The sequence below is a fragment of the Simochromis diagramma genome, unplaced genomic scaffold (genome assembly GCF_900408965.1).
Source record: "Simochromis diagramma unplaced genomic scaffold, fSimDia1.1 OVJJ01000663.1, whole genome shotgun sequence".
Taxonomy (NCBI): Eukaryota; Metazoa; Chordata; class Actinopteri; order Cichliformes; family Cichlidae; genus Simochromis; species Simochromis diagramma.
In genome coordinates this window covers 139,691-160,041 of record NW_024387049.1, presented here as the reverse complement: position 1 = coordinate 160,041, position 20,351 = coordinate 139,691, and the positions used below count along the sequence as shown (strand labels likewise).

The following is a 20,351-nucleotide window of genomic DNA, read 5'->3' as shown; positions in this document are numbered from 1 at the left end:
TAAGGTTCACGTCGGAGAATTACAGTCCTAATCAGATGTATTTTAATATAGTTGTAGTCTGATGACTAGCCTAACCTTCATGCCTGTGGAAAGGTAGACACACAAACAGAATGGCAATCTCTGAAGTCTCAGATTCAAAGTGGTCCACAACAAGGATGTGTCAAAAAGCAAGCACTTACTGAAATACACTGGGAGACTTGAGGAATAAAAAATGAAACGAGAGCAAGATCAAGTGGGGGACAAAGGAACCTGTTGCAGAAGAGAGAAATATGACAGTGGGATGAAAGTACGCTGCAAATGAAAGATGGGAAATGGCTTCACAGACAAAGAGACATAGCCAACATATTCATTTCCCCTCCCTCCACATAACAACCTCCTGCTGCCACTCATGATGTAAGGCTGAGGCAATTAACCTCCTTCATCTGTCACACACTCATGACTGTGTGTGTGTGTGTGTGTGTGTGTGTGTGTGTGTGTGTGTGTGCGCGCGTGTGCGCCCATGTCTTTAAGAGCTTGGATGCAAGTGTTTGTGCATGCCTGAATCCATGTGTGTAAGCAAGCAATAACATGAGCCAGTGTACGTCGAGGCAATATTATGTGTGCACAAGACTGCGCGCGTGTGTGTGAGAGAGAGCGTGTGTTTAAAGATAAAATCCCACTGCCTTTCACCTCAGGGAGATGATGTCATACCCTGCACAGCGAGTAGCAATGCTGGCAAACAGCTGACTTTACTCAGGATGGGGAAAAGTCATCTTTGTCTTGCAGCTGCAGCATGACATCATTCATTGCATTTTTGACATGTGCAATATGTGTTTATTTCTTACTTATCCACTCATTTAGCATGCATTGAAAATGGAAATTCACATTGTGGGAGAGTCACTGTTTTTCATTAGAACACTGCAAGTTACAGACATGTTAAATCCGTCAGACCAAATTTAATACTGAAGAGCAGATCTGTCAGAGTTGTTTAGACACCACTAAGTTAAAAGAGATGAAAATAGATATTTATATGATCAAATTTTGAAATATGAAAAATGACATCAAGTTACAGGCTATAACTAATGTGTGATCTATAACAATGGGAAATTACACACTGTGCTCCAACAGTTTAGCCACAGGACATTAAATGCATTATTTTTAGATTTTGCAGAATGTAGAGCTAATTTGCTATTTTCATCACAATAAGCAGCCTCTGTGTTGTTCACAGATTAGGAAATGCTACTGGGATAGACAACATCTAACACTTTAAAAGATTTTAGTAACAATTTAGGCATGCATGCATGGATTAATTGCAAATTACAAGCTCTTGCAATCCTCTTGACTTTCCATCATTTTTTAAATAAACATGCATGTAGGAGCTACTTTGCCCAAATATCAGACACATTTGGGCCTTTTGGCAAAACTCTGTCACCACACTGCCAAGTGTTGTGTGGGCCTCATCTTGCCCAGAAGTCATGTAGCATGCTTAACATGGGTTGTGGCAAGTATTGTGTGAATGCTGTGGGTGTATGTGTGGCCCAAATGTCACAATGTAACAAATATCTGTCTCATAAGGTGTGTATGAGAATCCAGAGATATAAAGACATTGATTCTTCAAAGTGATGCTGCTAGCAACAAGTGGAATTTAAAAAAAAACATATTAAGGTTTCATCAGAAATTTTGAAAATCTACATAACCAAAACTATCCTTATATAAACTGCTTGTAGTTTTAGTGTCATTAAAAAAAAACAACTACTACTTAACATTACTGTCCTAGAGAGAAATAATCGGTGCATTGTGTTGTTTACTTAAATTACATCCGAGACCTTTGTGCCTAGCTGATTCTTCTTCTTCTTTTAGCTGCTCCCTTTAGGGGTCGCCATAGCAGATCATCTGTCTTCATCACACCTGATCTCTAGCATCCTCTTCTGTCCCACCAGCCTTCTGCATTACCTCCTTCACTACACCCATTAATCCTCTTTGTAGTCTCTTTTTCTCCTGCCTGCATGCAAGCTCCATATTCAGCATCCTTTGTCCAATATATCCAGTATTTCTCCTCTGCACATGTCCAAACCATCTAGCTATTACCTTTCTAACATTGTCTTCAAACCACTCAACCCTAGTTCTCCATCTGAAATATATACATTTCTATTCTAGTTGATCCTGGTCACTCCCAATGAAAATCTTAACATCTTCAACTTGGCCATCTCCAGTTTGGCCTTGTCTCTTTTTTTCATGCTGCCATCTCCAAGTATACATTATAGAAGGTCTCTCCTGTAAAGCTTCCCTTTCACTCTTGCTCCTTTTCATAAATCATTCCTGACACTCCACCTCTCTTGTGCACTGTCTGTTGCTTTGGACTGGTGAATCCAGGTATTTAAACTCATCTACTGTCACCGTCTCTACCATGTTCACTTTCCCACCCTTTCACTTGTCTCCCTCTCACAAACAAATGTATTCTGTCTTGCTTCAACTGACTTTTGTTCCTCTTCTCTCTAGTGCATACCTCCACTTCTCCAGGCTCTCTTTCATCTCCTCACTACAGATCACTGTTGTTCATTCATACAGTATGTCTAAATGAAAGATTTTGATGATGCCTTATGTGTCAGAATTATGAGAACAAATGAGTTACATTTTCTTGAAACACTGTGTCTCTTTGGCTTTCAACCCCCAAGGCATTTTACGCCAAAAAACTAGTCCACCCCAAGGATCACTTCCCCTGGCACAGAGTAATATACTGTACACAGTTGGGCACTACAGGAGGAGTGCTGTGAATTATACATCGGGGAAACCAAACAACCTGGTTAAGCAGATTGCTCAGTGCAGAAGAGCTACCTCATCAGGCCAAGACTCCACAATGGCCACTCTTTCAGTGATGAGACTATAGACATCCTGGTTAGGGGGGAACGCTGGTTTGAGTCAGGAGTCAAGGAGGCCATTTATGTGAAAATGGAACAACTGCTCCATTTTCACATAAATGCTCTTTCTCATATCTTCATGGTATGGCTCGTGAATTTTGTCTCTCTGTAGCTGCTACAGCTCTGCTTCTTGTTCTTGAAAACGAGTACTAGAAAACTTCTTCCTCAGGCCTCATTCTCAAATTGATAAGCAAACTGGTGTAAAACTCAACAGCCCTCTCCCATAGAAATCTCCAAACCTCCTCATGTATGGCATCTGGATCAACTGCCTATCCACCCCTCATTCTTTTCACTTCCTTCTTGCTAATCCTCTGCACGTCATATGTCTGTGACATCATGATTCACATCTGTTCTCCACGCTCTAATTTTCTACACTCATGAGCACCTCCTGCTCCTTCAATCTTCTTAACACACTCTCCTCACCTGTTAGCACACTTCCATTCCTGCCCTTGATAACCCTAACCTGCTGCACATCCTTTCTAGCTCAGTCTCTCTGCCTAGCCCACTGATACAAGTCCTTTTCTACTTCCTTATTGTCCACATGCAACTCACTCAGCCTTTGCAGTTGCCAGCTGTTTTTGCTTCCCTCCTCCTGGACTACTGCTGTCTACTGTCCCTTACTATCCCATTTAGCAGGTCATATGTTAAAAGCAGGCACTAACTGTGAACATTGCTTGATAAAGCTGTCTGCTCCGAAAATAATGATTAATGAGGTGTTATACTTTGAGATGATTACTCTAAAGATATTAAGGTACTAAAGTCAGAGTTTATCATTTATTATCTCTGAACAAAACCCTAGTTAGGCTGTCCTTTGATATAACAGCGTATTTTGTTAGCTAACAAGATGAGAAGTGTTAAGAAAGCATTTTTTAGTAGAATTAATGAGATGTAGTTTTTTACTGTAGCCAGTATTGCTATTGCTAAGCTAATATTCAGCAAAATCTGTACGCTTAGCAAATGGCACCTTTAAAGAGTTAAAGACACCAAAATTCGCTGACTCACAGATGCAAAAGTCAGCTGCAATTATTATATTAAATGCCAAGGTTACTGAAGAAAACAAGAAACAGCATGCCGCCTTTGGCCTGTTGAGCAGGAGAAAAAATGAAGTGGCAACTAGTCTGTTTTGCTAACATGGCACTCCCAGCTAATTGCTGTCATAGAACCAGAAGCTAATCATTTAGAAACTCCTTCTGACCACAAAGCGGGACTGCACCGTCTTAAACACACAGGGTCCAAACAGCAGACAGGGTTAAGACTGATTTGTCAAGGGGCTTAGATGGCACTCAAAGACGTGCACACAAACGCACACGAGAACAAATTCATACAAACTCACAAAGACAGATAACAGAAGCTGTAATTACAGAGTTGCTGCTCAGCCGTGAGTGAACAACACAGCTCCGAAGAGAGGACGCCTTATTCCAAGCACACACTCCCACACAGATCTGAGGATAGGATGCTTTACCACTACTACGGCTATAATTACTACCATAAAAGAGAGTGCTAGATAAGTGCAGATATGACTATGGGTGGACACTCTCAAATGCTTTAACATATAATTACAGGAATACATAGATTAGAGCGCAGGCAATTTGTAAGATGAAGGTCAACAAGAATTACGACGTTGTAGTACTTCAAGGTTATCACAATTTGCGTGCACGAGTGTGCGCTTATACATATGTGAAACCTCTCAAGAAATCGGAGTGCTCAATGTCGAAATATGGTGATTTGCCTCTTACCCTCTTTGTCCTTTTCTTGATAGGTTCAGCCTGATATGTGCACTGTATGTGTTTGTGTGTCTCTGTGGGTGAGTCACTCGAGTCAGCGAACTATATGTGTGTGTGTGGCAACTGGCTAGAGAAGTGGACCTTAAGTGGTAGGATAGAGGAAAGTTACTCCAGTTTCTTGGTTGGTTGGTCACTGTATGTTCAATTCAGGTGAGGATTAAGAACAGGAGAAATGTGCAGTGGAATTTTGTCTAAGTGATTTACTGCCTTTAGTACATCATTAATTACAGCAGCCCACCGGTGACTTGAAACTCTAAACTTTAAGGTTAGTTATAAGGCATTAGCGTAGCAGACTTTACTCCTGTGGAAGTAAAAACTCTTAATAGTTGGATAGTTATGGATATCTCTGCACTAGTAATTGTTTGTCTGTTTCTTTATTTGATCCATGGCAGTACAAAACAGTACATGTACATGTTTTGGGTAGTACAAAACACAGTGGTAGCTTCCTGACAGCGTTTGAGTGATACCAGAGCAGCTTCACTACAGCGTGGCGTTCATTCTACAAGTGTCTGCTGAAGGACTAGAACACTAATAAGTGCAGTCTAACATGTCCCTCCAACATCTTCAATAATAACTAATGACCACAAAGCCCAGATCCTAAATTTATACTCAAACAGCTCAGTAATGCTCTTGGCCCCATGAATGGGTGTATGCATCATCGGTTAAATCTAGTTACGTCTGCCTATAAGGCCACAGTTTTACTCGCTCTGTGCAAGCTTTTATTTACATAAAGGACAGAAAGGCAGAAGGATATTTTGGAGTGTTTTTGAGGGCACGTCTGAATACTTACAATGCAATGGAGAATACACAGACATCTGCATAGAACAATAACGCTGGCGTCGTCTGCCATTGTTAATTTCATTATCCATACCTGCTTTACTTCCTGTAACATGTCAAGCTCTGGAAATGTCTGTCATGCTAGTTTTAAGAACATGTGTCTGGCTCTTCAGATTGCTGTAAAGCCAGTAGCTGTCTGTGTTGCAGTGTTTGCTGAATCAAGCAGCTCACTAAAACCTACTAAATATTTTAGTGGTTTCTGGCCTGAAGATGTTTCTGCGTCTGCCTTTCTTTCTGTCTCCTTCCTGCTTTTCCTTTTCTTTTCTCTGAACTCTTCTTTGTTTTTCAACTTCCGTCTCCTTGCCATCCTCAGGTGTTTTGTGGAACTTGTCATCATGTGACGCCCTGAAGATGCCCATCATCCAGGACGCTTTGGCCGTTCTGACCAACGCTGTGATCATCCCACACTCAGGCTGGGACACCTCCCCGCACACGCAAGAGGACCGCAAACTGCACCTACACTCCTCCCAGGTTCTCCGCAATGCCACCGGCTGTCTGCGGTAGGTGTCTCTACCTGTTCCTTAGGAAAAAAACAGTATTCACACATTTCAAGAATCCAACATACAACTGGAGAAGTCTCTTTTTGAAGATGTTGTGCTGTTCACAGTCCTACTGTTACCGGCCACATCTAAAAAAGTCTCTGTTAGTTAAAACAGTGTTATTTTTAAATTGTACGTTGTGTTATTTTTAACGCCCTATACACAGAGAGAACTGAGAGAATTAGCTGCATTTAAGATGAGTCATCGTTTGGCTTCAGAGCTGCTGTGGCTTTGCTTTTTCTCACTGGAGACGTGGTGCTAGTCTTACAGTTCAGTAGTGACACGTGCTTTTATCATTTTGTTTTGGGTCTTTTACTCCAGCACGTTGGATTAAAAATAAACCTTTTGCGTATGAAAAAATGTGAAAGCTGGTTCTGATAACACACAGTATGTCACTATTTGTTACCTGAACAACACCTGGCACCAGGATGCATTATGGGAAGAAGGCAAGCTGGCAGAGCAAGAGAGTGTGATGCTTTGAGTAATGTTCTTCTGGGAAACCTTGGGTCAACAACCACCAACTAAACACAATACTTTGTAAAATATCCAAGAAAATTGTTTCTGCAGAAGATGGAAACAACAAACCGGTTTTGCCACTTGGGGCAAAAACACCGGGATGAGTACAACCAGACTACAAAGAAGGATATATTAGCAGCTGGTGATGTAATTTGCGACTCAAATCTAAACAAATGATTCCACAGAGCGTCACTGGAGCACGTCCAGTTTCTTCTTCAGGTTCCAGGCAAATGTCAGGCTACAAAGGAAGAAAGAAAGAGTACAAAAACACCAGGTTTTTCTCTTATACTCAACTTTTGTGCAAAATTGGATAATTTGATGTCTTTCTGCCTTAAGTAGTGACCTAAATGAAACCATGTGAGAGGTTCACACAACACATATGTGAAACTGGACGAGGAGACTTGATCGGTTTTGCATTTTCAGAGGTCACAATCCAAAACAATAGTGATTCATAATCTTTGTATCAGTGAGAGGCTTTCAGCATTACAAAATCTTCATGATGAAATTTCTGTGGTTGACTCTGAGCTCATAAATCTTTCTGATGCAGACGTGTAAGCAGTCTACGAGACATTTTTTGATGTGCTATTCATTTGAATCCATCACAGCCTTCTGCATCAAAATACGAACAGAAAACATAGCTTGCAGTATTATGACAAGTCCACCTAAAACAGTCTGTACGTACCTTATTGGTTGAATCGACCCTGCATCTGTCCATATCCCTGAACACTGACAGCACGTTATACAACAGAACAAATAAGTTTGCTTTAATAATGCAGCAGCTCACATCATTCACTGAATTTTTTGACAGTTGGACTGGGGGCTATTTCGACACATTTCCTCTCGAGGATGTGGCACAGGGTGCAGCGGGAGCTGAGTGGGAACGCTGCCATGACTGTATTTCCATGTCTTGCTTCCTGTCGACACGCGCATGTCTGTTTGTCCCTCTGCCTAACTCGGTGTGTGGGCCATTAATCTCAGCCGCGATATATCTCCTCATCCTCCCCCAGTGAAAATAAGCTACACATACTGGCTACTTACAGAGGCTTCTGTAGCTGCTGGTGTGTGTGTGTGTGTGTGTGTGTGTGTGTGTGTGTGTGTGTGTGTGTGTGTGTGTGTGTGTGTGTGTGTGTGTGTGTGTGAGAGAGAAGGCACACATCTGATACAGCGGTGCGTGTGTGTTTTTTGATTCTAGTTGGCGTGAGTGTGTTGCAGGAGATAGCTTTGTGTGGATCAGCTCCCTAAACTCGAAGGGCTAATTCATCTTTCTCACGCCTTGTTAGGGAATGCTGGGAGTCTGATTAAAGATTGAATATTTCATGGCGGGTTTGGTATATCGCCGGCCACCTGCTCTCTCTCTCTCTCTCTCTCTCTTCCATCTCCCATTATCCGCCTCACATTCTCATTTTCTCTCTCTCCCTCTTTTAGTCACTTTCTCCTCCCTCGCTCCATTTCCATCTCGTCCTATTACTCCGTTTCTCCTCTCTCGATCATATTATCCCTCCTTTATGCCTTTCTTCTTCTGTCTCACGCCGTCTCAGCCACACTGTCTCTCACTTTCACACAGGCACATTTTCTCCCTCTGCTAACTTGCTGCTTCACGCCATATGCTGTCGAACCGGCTAACGGGAAGAGCTAAAACTTGTGCTGTCAGACTGCTGAATGTGAATTATGTGCATTGAATATGGCAGCTAATGAAGAGACAGTTAGCCCATTTATTCACTGTACTTGCAGACATGCCTCTGCCACGCTTCTGGGACAAATTACGTCACTATCTGGTATCAATATGGGTGAATGAAGGCAAGAATGTGATTCTTTTAAATGCTTCTCATCAGGGGACATTTGAACCTTTCTCACTGAAACTACACACAGAAATGCAGCACCAACTCTTGCAGTCTTATATAATAAGGCAACAGGCTTTTCTTTAGCTCTCAACTGATCTACCATCAGTCCATAGAACGAATGATCTGTGTGGGTTAGAGAATACATTGAAGGCCTGTAATAATCACTGACTTGATATAGCCTTTTTGCAGAATCCTTCTTTAGAATGATTTTTTGTGGACTTTCTTTTGCTTTGTTGCTTTGTTACAAAAAACATTTGCCATTAAAATCTGAAAGCAACAATCTAAATTGTCCATTATGTAGTCCCTAAATGAGCAAAATGAGAACTACTGATGGATTATAATGCAGTTTTGGACATTAAATTGCTCCATGTACTTGTAGATACATCCTGCCGGCTGTCAAAGAGAGAACTAAATGTGCACACAAACAAGGGCAAAGCTAAATAAATATATCGAATGAGACTTTGTTTTTTATCCTTCATAAACCTGCATTTGATTAGAGAATTAAAGATTAGAGAAAGACAAAGAAATAGGCTCTTCAAAGAGTGACATTTTCGTCGATGGACATTTTCCCTCAGCTGTAGCGGCACGCTGTGGGTTAATCAATTGTGCTCAGTTTTAAAACCTGCTTTATAGACATGTAACCTTTGTCCTGCATTGTGATTCTCTCCTTATTTAGATTCTTCACACCGAAAGATCATAATGAGAGATAATCTGTAGCAGTGGTTTGCAAGGGAACGCTTCAGAGGGATTAATTATCTGTAATTGAGTGTGGTTAATTAAACTGAATCTATTAGCAGGTAGTAGCCAAAATGTGGCAAATGTCTGCAAGAAAGAAGTATATAAAGAGGTTTACAAATATTCTTAAGTGTTCTTTACTTTGGCATTTATCGGCGTGTGCCCTGTGTGGCTCACAGTGCTTTTAGTCAGTGTGTCCGTGTGTTTGGGCTCAAGACAAAAAAAGAGAGAAAGATTCAGACTAGCACACAGATTGTCAACAACCTGAAATATTTAAGCAATTATTTGACAGTATAGTGAAAATATAATGCTCTCATAACTTAATAAAACTGAGAGACATTCCGCTGAGGGTCAGAATTAAACAGCCCGCTGCATTACTTAAACATGTAACTTCACCGCTACATGTTTGGAGGTTTTTTTGCATTACATTTAAGGTCAGGCCTCTCTCTCAAACTCTCACCAATACATTCAGAACTACTCGACCTCAACAGACTTGGGTGTTAAAACAAACATGACTGGCTATTAAAAAAAATCCAGAGTGATTCCATGAAGCTTTGAAAACTGGTAGCTTTTATAAACACAGCCTAGGAGTGAATAAAAATGGCTTTTGCCTTTTTGTTTAGGACGAGTAGCTTGGGATCAGACATCTAACCATTTACCAGTACAGGACCTCATTCAGTTTATACACTGTTTGGAAACTCTAACAGTTAGAGCTTTTGCTGTTCTACCATTTCTTCGTGATTTTTGTCAGTTGAGTTTTGTTTTTGTCGTTGTAAGTCCAGTGACACTCCATTAAGGTCTTTTTTTTTTCTTCCCATAAACCCTCAATAAAATATTTTTTTCTTACTGAATGCACCTTTGTTTTTACTGGTTAGGCTTTTTGATGCTGGTTATGGTAGAGAAATACTTCAGCCACGCCTCCAACAGTACAAGTGTTTCTCTTTGTGTTCTGACTGGATAATATCTAATTTCCGCACTGTATATGCTTGTTTAAATATCGAGGGTTTTATGTTCTACATTTTTCTCTCTTATTCATTTCACTGTTGAGAAGAGTTGATAAATGTGAGGCTTCTAATCCTCCCACTGCAGGCGAAACACCTTTTCCGTTACATCGATTTCCAGCAACATTTATTTTTAGGAGGTGTATGTCTATATCGGCCAAAATTATTAATGTACACATGTGTTTACACACAGTATGTTAGAGTTATATTTACATCACAAAAGTAGGGCAGGAGATATTGTTGACTGACTTTCCAACAATCACAACTTACTGTGTTCAGCTGTGGTGCTACTCTGCTACATGTGCTGCATAAAACAACAGTTGTAAGAGTTGTAAATTGTAAGGTAAAAATCCAACAATAACACGAGAGAAAACCCCAACAATCAGACAACCCCCTATGAACAAGCACTTGATGACAGTGGGAACAAAAAACTGCCTTTTAACAGGAATAAATCGAGGCAGACCTAGGCTCAGGGAGGGAGACGGGGCAAAAGACTCAATGTGAAAGAGAGCCAGAGATTGATGATAACTAATGAATAAATGTACAGTGATGTTTAAATACACTGAGACTGACAAGAGGTCAGTGCAAAAGAAATGCTCAGTGCATCGTTGGAAAGCCCCCAGCATCAGTTTTAATTTCTCTGAATTGACTTGATAGCTACTTTTAAGCTAAATGCTATTTTTGTGGCCAGGAAAAAGTCAAGATACACAGAGCACTTGAATTTCTAAGGAAAGGGTAGTCTATGATTGTGTGTTAAACAGTCTAAAACTTTTTAAATTGCCATACTGGTAATACCTGATTATAATCATCTTAATTCCATATTTTTGGATGCCCATTGGCTGATAAGTTTTTTTTTTTGTCTACTTTGAAAGCATTTATTTTAAAACGGTAGTAAAATATGTGAAGCCATTAATAGTGCACTATTTTTGAGTTTTGTATCTGCACATTAACCACACATTGTAATAACCTTCACTATCATAAATAGCCAATTCAGAGGCATTGGAGTATTCAGATGTTAACAGAGTTTACATAACTTAATTAAATGCATAATTGCCATTCATATTTCTGCATTTGGTGTTTATTTGTGTGACAAAATGAATTAGAGGTGTCGTCTTGCAGCTAAACAGCACCATGCCTTTTTAAATTAATTTGTTGTTCTCTGAGAAAAATCAAATGCAGAGCTTTGTCTTGGTGCCATTTCTCACTGACACTGAGGGCACAAGCATTTCCTAGCCATCTCTAATAGCCTGACATTTAAAGGACATTACATCCAGCCTCTCTCCTCTCTGTCACACAGACAAGCATTTCCATACATTTCAACAAGCACATGTGCTCGCACTCAGAAAACCTGTGAGGAAACAAAAACTAATGGGCAATTTGGTGTGTGGAATCTTCTAAAAGCTGTTCTGTTTGTCTGTTTTACAGGAATGTGAGCTCTGCAGGTGAGGAAGCCCGTAGGAGGATGAGGGAGTGCGAGGGTCTGACTGACGCTCTGCTCTATGTCATCCAGACCGCTCTGGGGAGCAGCGAGATTGACAGCAAGGTAATGCACATACACACAAATGAACACAAATATCTGCAAGGCATACAAACTCACATAGCCTCTAGTTCATTCACACACACACACACACACACACCTGCACACAGTAAAAGAGAATGATGTGGAAGGGCCCTGCAAATGTGTTTGTGTGTGTCCTCTTGTTTGTACACGTATCATCAAGAACTCAAATGCACGTGGTGCTTTTGCTTTCCAAACATGTGTACTATTTATGATTTGCATAAATCTGCATGTGGAAAATGCAAATGTGTTTAATCTTTTCCCTCACGGACTGTATGCGATCACTGTATATGCATAATCACTCTCAATCATGTTCAAAGCTTGCAGGCCACAAATACACTGCAAAAAATGCACAGGTTAAAGTTTTTTTGTTGCTACATTCACAGCACACAAGCTGTTTCCAAAAAGCTGACACACCGTGTAAGATTTAATGATTTGCAAACCAGTTGATCTCTGTATTCATTCATTTGTTTAAATACTCCAAAAAAAACATTTACCAGTACAAAGATCTGACCTCAGTTGTTGTGAACCAGTTTCAGACCTGTTAAAATTGGTGCCTACCCTAATCCAAGATAATATTGACATAAACATAACATAAACATAACTCACTGTCCAAAGAAGTTTGAACTATTTTTAAACATTTAACTCAATATAGTTGTGAAAAAACATTTTTTAAATTTAATGCCAACAACAGGATTCAGGAAACTTTGAGCCATGACTGGAAAAGCTGAAGTTTAAAAGTTTTTAAAAAATCTTTTGTGTATTCTTTTCAGTGTCAGGTGTAGTGAGAGGAAGACTGTTATGTCAGTCTGCAGTAATTCATATCTGTCAGTGTGGCTCTGTTCTGTTTTTGGACAGCAACAGTAAAATGCAACACAGAACACAGCAAGCATTAATAACAGATATTAAGTCACATACAGCATGAAATAAGGAGCAGAGGTAGAGGTGGGTTGCACAGCGGCTTGCAGATGTTCTGTAACTGTGATCAATTGAAGATGCTTAAATAACGCACCCTACATGAATTTTGCCGATTGGATGTATAGAAAGCTAAGTAATGAGGTAATGTCATTTGGCGTCTAGATGAGATGATCTGCCAGGATCATGGCTGAGGTCAGTTGAGCTATGACAGTGCTCAATGTGTGGACTAATTATATATATATTGGCAAGAGATGAATCACTTCATTGGATATAGAAGGAACAAAAAGAAGATGGGAAGACGTTCAGCAATAAGTGTGAATATGTGGGGAAATGATTTGACAATTTAAAACAATACTGCACTCTCTACGCACTGTTGTTGAGTTAATGTGAAGGCCATGTGAAAGTTGTAGTGACTGACTCTGAACTGAAAGTTGGCGACTATGTGCCTCAGCATCCACAAGGTTACTTCCACTTTAATATGATACCATTAACAATTGGCTGTGGAATATTTAGTAGGCAGGAAATTTCACGACGGTATGTGTTGCACTAGTGGCATCCTATCAAATTCACATTCAAATTTTATTTGTCACACGCAACCATTAGAGTTGGATGTCTCGAGACTGGTCGTGGTCTCGAGACCCGAGACCACTTTTACGTGGTCTTGGTCTTGTCTTGGTCTCGACGGACTTTGGTCTTGGTTTTGTCTTGGTCTCGGATCCCTCGTTCTTGTGAGACCGTAGAAACGGGTGAGGAGGGCTGTGCGAGTGCATCGCACTCGTAAACGAAGCAGAATCTGGCTGCAGTTTAAAGACTTTTTGGTCTCGGTCTCGTCTCGACTTTGTCTTAGTCTTGACTCGGTCTGTCTTGGTCTCGATACCCTCTGGTCTTGGTATTGTCTTGGTCTTGGTCTAGGCGGTCTGACTACAAGTCTAGCAACCATATGCAGTATGACGTGGTGAAATGCTTATTGCTGTGCAATGCCTGACCATTAAATGACAGTAAGAATTCACAGTAAAATTTACAGATTTACAGATTACTACAAAATTTACAGATTTTAACTTGCAGTAACTAAGTAAAATGTGCAAATAAGAATTTATGAAAGACATTATAAGAAGTGTGCAAATAAACAGAGTGCGTGCAGTCCTACACCTGGTTCAGGACCCGAATAGCCTGGGGGAAGAAGCTCCTCCCCATTCTCTGTGTTTTGGCCTTAAGGGAGTGGAAGCGCTTCCTAGACCTCAAAAGTGAGAAGAGTCCATTGTTGGGATGGGAGAGGTCCATCATGATCTTCCTGGCTTTGGTCTTGCATTGCTTGGTGCAGATGGACAGCAGGTCAGAAAGCTCTGATCAAATGATATGTTTGGCCGAGCGCACCACTCTTTACAGATCTCATCTGTCCTGCTTGGTGTTGTTTTCCAAGCCAGGTCCAGATGTTTCCCGTCAGGACGCTCTCGATGGTGCAGGAGTAAAAGTTCTTAAGCACCTTCAGTGGCTGATGAAAGTCCCTGAGTCTTCTGAGGAAGAAGAGACGCTGCCGGGCTTTCTTAACCAGGGTGTTAATGTGACCAGGACCATGACAGGTCCTGAGTAATATGGACACTCAGGACTTTCACTTTCACATTCCAGTGTACCACACTGGAAGTCATTGAGCTCCTGAGAGCGACCCAATCTTTCACAAATGTTTGTAGAGTCTTTGGTCTTCATGCTTCGGTGCAGATTTTATACATCTGTGGCCATGAAAGTAATTGGAACGCCTGAATTCACCAGAATTTAATTGAATTAAGTGAAAATTTTTGTCGATTTAGTGTAATTTGGGGATTTCACCATCAGCAATAGGGAGCGATCTCAAGCCTTTTTGATTTAAAAATAAACTTTCATTTTGTTTCTTTGTTTTCTAGTCTTTTTTTTAGAGTGTACCATGTATTACTCAATCCAGATGGTCAGTGACACAGAAACATCTCTAGCGAGAGTTTTTCAGCACGCTTTTATTTGAGCACATTTGCATCCATGTGTATATGTTTCTGTGCCACAGATACATGTGTGTTTGATGGTGTTTTTGTGTTTCTAGCTGTGTGGGTGTTTGTGTGTGAGTTTGTGCGTCAAGTGGAGGCCCTTCACAAGTAGATGTGAAGTTTTTAATCCGCAGAAATCCTTCACAAGATCAAAGACTGTGACTGTTGACTGCATAGACACTCACAACAATAGGATTAGCGTGCGTGTGTGTCTCTCTTTTTATTATGTGCGCTGCATGTGTGTCTATCTGAGTTTATTTGCTGTGTATACAGTCCGGTCCAGAGTTTGGTTGGGGATGTTTTAGTGGTGGCCATTTTTCTGTCCGTCACCTCTGTGTCTTTCTCTTTTGCTCTCTGTCTCTTTCATTACCTCCCTCCATCAGACTGTAGAGAACTGTGTGTGCATCCTGAGGAACTTGTCGTACCGTCTGGCTGCGGAGACCTCTCATAGCCAGCAGGGGGGGTCGGAAGAGTTGGACGGCTTGTTATGTGATACTGGAGGGAAGGACGCAGAGAGTTCCGGATGTTGGGGCAAGAAGAAGAAGAAAAAGAAGGGACATGACCAGGTGAGAACAGAAGAATGGAGAAACTGGTCAGCATTCATTGTCATATAACAATCTGGTAGATTATGACTGTGGTGACAAATACATGGTGGCTGTTTTCTCTGAACAGTATTCTGATAAAGGGAAAGACCTGAGTGACCTGACAAATCTGGGGATAATGCTAACATACACAGGTATCACACTGAGCAGTGACCACGAGAGCTAAAAATTCTGAATAAATAACTGCAGTCCCTTACGTGACCATTTAAGACTGGCTCCAAAAGCTAGTCTATAACAAAAAGGCATTTTCCCAAGGTGCATCGCAACCTTATTATTAAACACTCAAGCTTTGAAGTACGTAGTGCACCCATGTGAGAATATTTCTGTGTCCTGCCTCTTACGTGCTCTACTCAGCCAGCCGCACCCTTAGCTCTTCCAAACTGCAAGAAGATGACTGATGCAAATGACACAAATTTTGTCTAGAGAAATTGGAGATTTACATGTGCTTTTAGAAACTTTCATGTGTGTTAAGAAGGAAGTAGCTGCAGTAATCAAAGGTGACAGTTACCTGTTGACTTATGCTAAAAAGTTTCTGCTGCTGCTCATTTGATCTGTGAAATCAACCTGGTGAAGTCTGCACAATGGCTAATATGATTAATGCGTTATTTATTTTATGTATTATTTACATTATACTGTATTTTACAGCTATTAAAACCCTTTGAAATATTTTTTGAGGGATCCCTTTGACTGCTTCTTTTCAAAACCAGATAAATTGGCAGAAAGTTTTTGCATTCCACCATTTTTGTCTAAATGTGGTCCCTTTGACCTCCAACAAACAGCTTGATTTACTAACGCATTCCACCAGCGCAGACTGGGTTTTGTAAAAAAAAAAAGTACTGTTGGCATTTACAGGGAGAAGAGAGGTAAGAGGTGGGAACTTAAAGATTTTTGCACGTTTTCCCTGTTGCATATTTATTTCTGTGAGTTTCTTTCTTGGGGGGGAGAATATTTACATGATGACTTATTTACATTTGGAAAATGTACTGCTAATTACTGCTAATTGTGACAGTATTTACTACAAAAAAGTCATATTTTTTGTGCTTGATATTGAGATGAACTCCCTGAACCTGTGCTGTTTAGTAATTCTGGCCTTAGACGCTAAAATCAAGACTTCAAAATGGGACTTGAGATACCAGTGACTAGCATTTTTTTGGATCTGAAGTCATAGTGGCTGATCTACAGCTTGTGTTTTCAGTTTATATATATATATATATATGAACTATGGATGAAGGTGCTTTTTTTATTGAAGATAAAGTAAACTGCATAAGTATTTTCACAAACCAAGCACTGGGGACACTAGAACCGATGCCCCCGTTCAGACATCCAGAATCAAATGGTGAAGCGCATTAGTTCACATGCAAACAGGTTTCTCATTACAAACTACCCAATTTATTATATCTCAGTTAAGTGGAAGTGTTGGAACGTAACTGTAAAATCCAAGTCAAGCATGCAAATTACTGCCTCATTGCAGAGGAGAGGACTTTGAGTCCCCATCATGTGAACTCTACGAAGCATCAACAAATGGAGCATGGCAGCCACCATGCAGAGGTGACAGATGGCTAGATAGTTACATTAGCTTAAGTTGCTGTTATCTTTAGTGTCAGACGTTTTCTGTGTTGTGCTTTTTTGTAGTGTTAATTTCACCAATAAAAAACTATGATGATTCCAAATTCATTCGCCTGCAACATAGAGTGCAGTTTGACGTGATGATGCTAATGCTAGGTTACCAGGAGCAACAGTTTAGGGGCAACATTTGGATTTTCTAAATAGAGGGTCTGTTTAAGTGATCAGAAAACACAGAAAAAGAGAAAAATGTGACAAAAAGGACTTTAAAGTTGAACTGGTGAAACAAAAACAACAAATTATTTGTGAATGGATTAAATCTGATCTGTTGATAATTGAAATATAGAACAATCACATTTGTATCTGTGAGCTTTGTGTTGTCCTGGTGTTTTTAATTGGCACTTTGATTACTGGTTTATCTTACAGTCTTGGTTTCCTCCTGTTACTTTATCGCTTTCTCTGCCTGTTGTTCTTCCCCCGCTCATTCCACACAGATATCACATATAGAATTTTAATGGCCTCATAAAAGCCTTCCTTTATGAGGATTTCTTTTATGGTTTGTTTAATGCTTGGGCTGTACCAGTGGGTATTCTCTGACAGGGGTCCATGCTACACTAATTAAACCTAAGTAACAATGTGTTGGCACAGATAGGAGAGTGGTTAGTGTTTAATACCATTGTGTTAAATGTAAGTCCCAAGATACAAGATGTTGCAAAACAGTATCCTGGGCCTATCGCAGAAAAGACTACATTTTATGGGTAACATTTCCTAGTGAAATAAAGTTCATAAAAATGGTATTACTCACCACCAACATACATTTATAACAGCTGCCCTCAGTTAAAATATTGCTCTTGATTTTCTAAGACGAACAGGTATCACTGTGAAGTAGGGACTCATGCTAATTAGCAGCATCAGGACGTTATGTCTTTACTACCCGTTTCCAGATTTAAAGATGCTGGTTTGTCTCTGAGTTTCCAGGCTCTGTCCATCTGTTTCATCCTCTGTTTAGTTAAAAAGTGAGAGCTCTTCTAGTTGGCACAAACCAAACGGCTGCCTTGGAGAAGGCTCTAACCTCTTGTCATGCTAATAAGCAATCAGCATCACATTCTGGTTGAGTGGAAGATGTCTTTTACCACTTCTAGTGAAGCTGCAGGGATTGAAATTCTGGCACTTCCGGTGGGTGAATTGCTCATTAGCCCTGCGTGCTCCTATTTTTTCTCTCTGTCATTTCTAGGAAAGGCAGAAAGAGAGAGAGGAGATTTTTATAAATGGTAGCAATGAGCCATGGCCTTTAACTTCGATTTGTTGAGCTAACCGTATGCAAACTCGCATGCAAACCAGGCAGAACCAGGGAGATGAAGGATTTTAAAAGTAACCCTGAGATCAGATCGTAAAGAGACAAATCATAACCTCTCCAAACAATAATATATCAGGCCTCTCTCTCCCCTCCATGTGTGTTTCTCCACTCCAGTGCAGCTGTGGATGATTACCATGAAGGAGCGATTGGGGAGCTTGTTGGAGAGGGAAAAAAACTCTATCAACTGTTGGGTAATTAGAGAAGAGACAGGAATAAGGAGATGCTAGAAATGACAAAAGGAAGCGATGGAAGACGGGGAAAGAGAAATACGGGAAGAAAAATGACCAAATTTTCAGTGCCATGTGTTAGCATTATAACACAGACTATAACAAATGCAAAGAGAATGGGAGAATTGTATTCTTTGTTATGAAAAACAAAAATATTAAGCAATTACCAACATAACTATAACTATAACTGTTGCTAAGCCCGTTTGTCTGGCTCTGAGCTCTAGCTAGCTTTAGCTTAAGCCGCTTAAATTTGTTAGCTTCTTTAAAATATCCATGTTTAGCTAGGTGGTGTTGATTTAAATGTCTGATTAGGTTTGCTGCCTTTTTGTAGTGGCCGCTCAGCTTACTTTGACTAACATTGTGTCTTCACTTGTACTGAAGAGCTTCCGTGCTAACTATAAGTTAGCATGTGAGTGACAATGGGATGTGTATTTCTTGCATGCCTGAGATAGACTGAAACAGCTGGTATTCAGGCATTCATGAGCCCAAGCTGCAGCTGCATTTATAACACGGGATACTCGATTAATTATGGGCAGGACAGCGGTGTGGTGTTTATTCTGCAATTATGCATTATTTAATCGTTTTAAAATGAAATGCAGCGTTACTGTGAGCTCTCCTGCATCTGAAAGATTTTTCACATTTATTATTGATATACAGTATCTGTGTGTTTTAAAAAAAAAAAAAAAACATCATCCAAGCAGGAGTAGATGTGAGATTTCAGTCACCGATGAGAGTGGGAAAAAAAATTGCCAGTGGTCATAAGTTGCTTGTGACAGTGAATCTTGTCCTTCTCTCCCGTTATTGCCTGAGGAGACCGTGCTGGCACTCCACCACTGTCAAACCTCACCTCACACAGAATTCTGAATGCTTTTCTTTTCTGAATTATGTGTCATCTTCCGCAGTGGGACGGCGTCGGCCCATTTCCAGACTTGGCGGAGCCCCCGAAAGGCATCCAGATGTTATGGCACCCCACCATCGTTAAGCCCTACCTCACACTGCTGTCTGAGTGCTCCAACCCAGACACCCTGGAGGGAGCAGCTGGGGCTCTGCAGAATCTAGCTGCTGGCAGCTGGAAGGTAAGAATGCAGTGCAGTGGCTGAATCATTCAGATACTAAATGGCATCTGCAAGATGCTCTCCAAGTTCCAGTAGGTGCCAAAAACACTCTGAAAGTAATAATATAATAATATAAAAAGCTTAACCACTTCAGATATTCTTTTGATTTTGTGATGAAGAATGATGTTATCATTTAACTAGCCCTTTAAGATTTCCTCTTACCTGAGAGCAACAAGTAGTTTCAGTACATTGTGTCTGAAATCAGCATTTGGTAAAAATAAATGCAAAAGAAAGAAAATTGCCTTTTAAAGCACTAATTCAAAGTTAAGAGCATTTGTAATGTATAATTTGCTGTTAATTACACCGTTGATGAGCAGCATGATGGTGCAGCACCTGTTGCCTCACTAATCCTGGGTTTAAATATGCTGTCCCCATGCTTGTGCGCCTTCTATCCGAAAAATCAGTACTGAGTACTGAGGACCTTGTCCGGGAATTAAGAATGTTTTCTATACTGTATGTGCCAATCTGACCAATACTTTGGTCCTATAACTGTGCAATGAAAGCTTTCCAGAGGATGACTCCTAATGATCTGGTGATCCTCTGGTTTACAGAGCACATGGCAGGAGAGGTGTTTCTTCTAAAAACCTTGCGTTGTATAACATGCCTTGATGGCAAAGAGTCAGACCCGTCATCTCCTTCACAGACACATCCCCAGTTTACGCTTGTGTCTGTGTCTTGATCATGTGCTTTCACATTTTGTTACTGCCCACATCACTTCTGCTAGCGTGTCAAAGGGCACAGTTATACCATCAGTTGCTTAGAGAGGACGACGAAAGAAAACAGGATGTAACCTCTTGGCATCAACAGAACGAAGTCGTTTACACCTTGCGAAAGGGAACACTGTGACTT

General features: G+C 40.6%; 1 protein-coding gene across 5 annotated transcripts in view; it reads left to right on the top strand.

The window, feature by feature from the left end:
* ctnnd2b (catenin (cadherin-associated protein), delta 2b) overlaps nucleotides 1–20,351 on the top strand; it is a 224,990-nt gene that overhangs the window by 185,178 nt on the left and 19,461 nt on the right. For all 5 annotated transcript variants that reach the window (XM_040044969.1, XM_040044968.1, XM_040044972.1 and 2 more), the window contains 4 exons: nucleotides 5,832–6,018; nucleotides 11,576–11,693; nucleotides 15,022–15,204; nucleotides 19,290–19,463. In XM_040044969.1, the coding sequence (XP_039900903.1) occupies nucleotides 5,832–6,018; nucleotides 11,576–11,693; nucleotides 15,022–15,204; nucleotides 19,290–19,463 (662 nt within the window). The remainder of the gene's footprint in view (nucleotides 1–5,831; nucleotides 6,019–11,575; nucleotides 11,694–15,021; nucleotides 15,205–19,289; nucleotides 19,464–20,351) is intronic.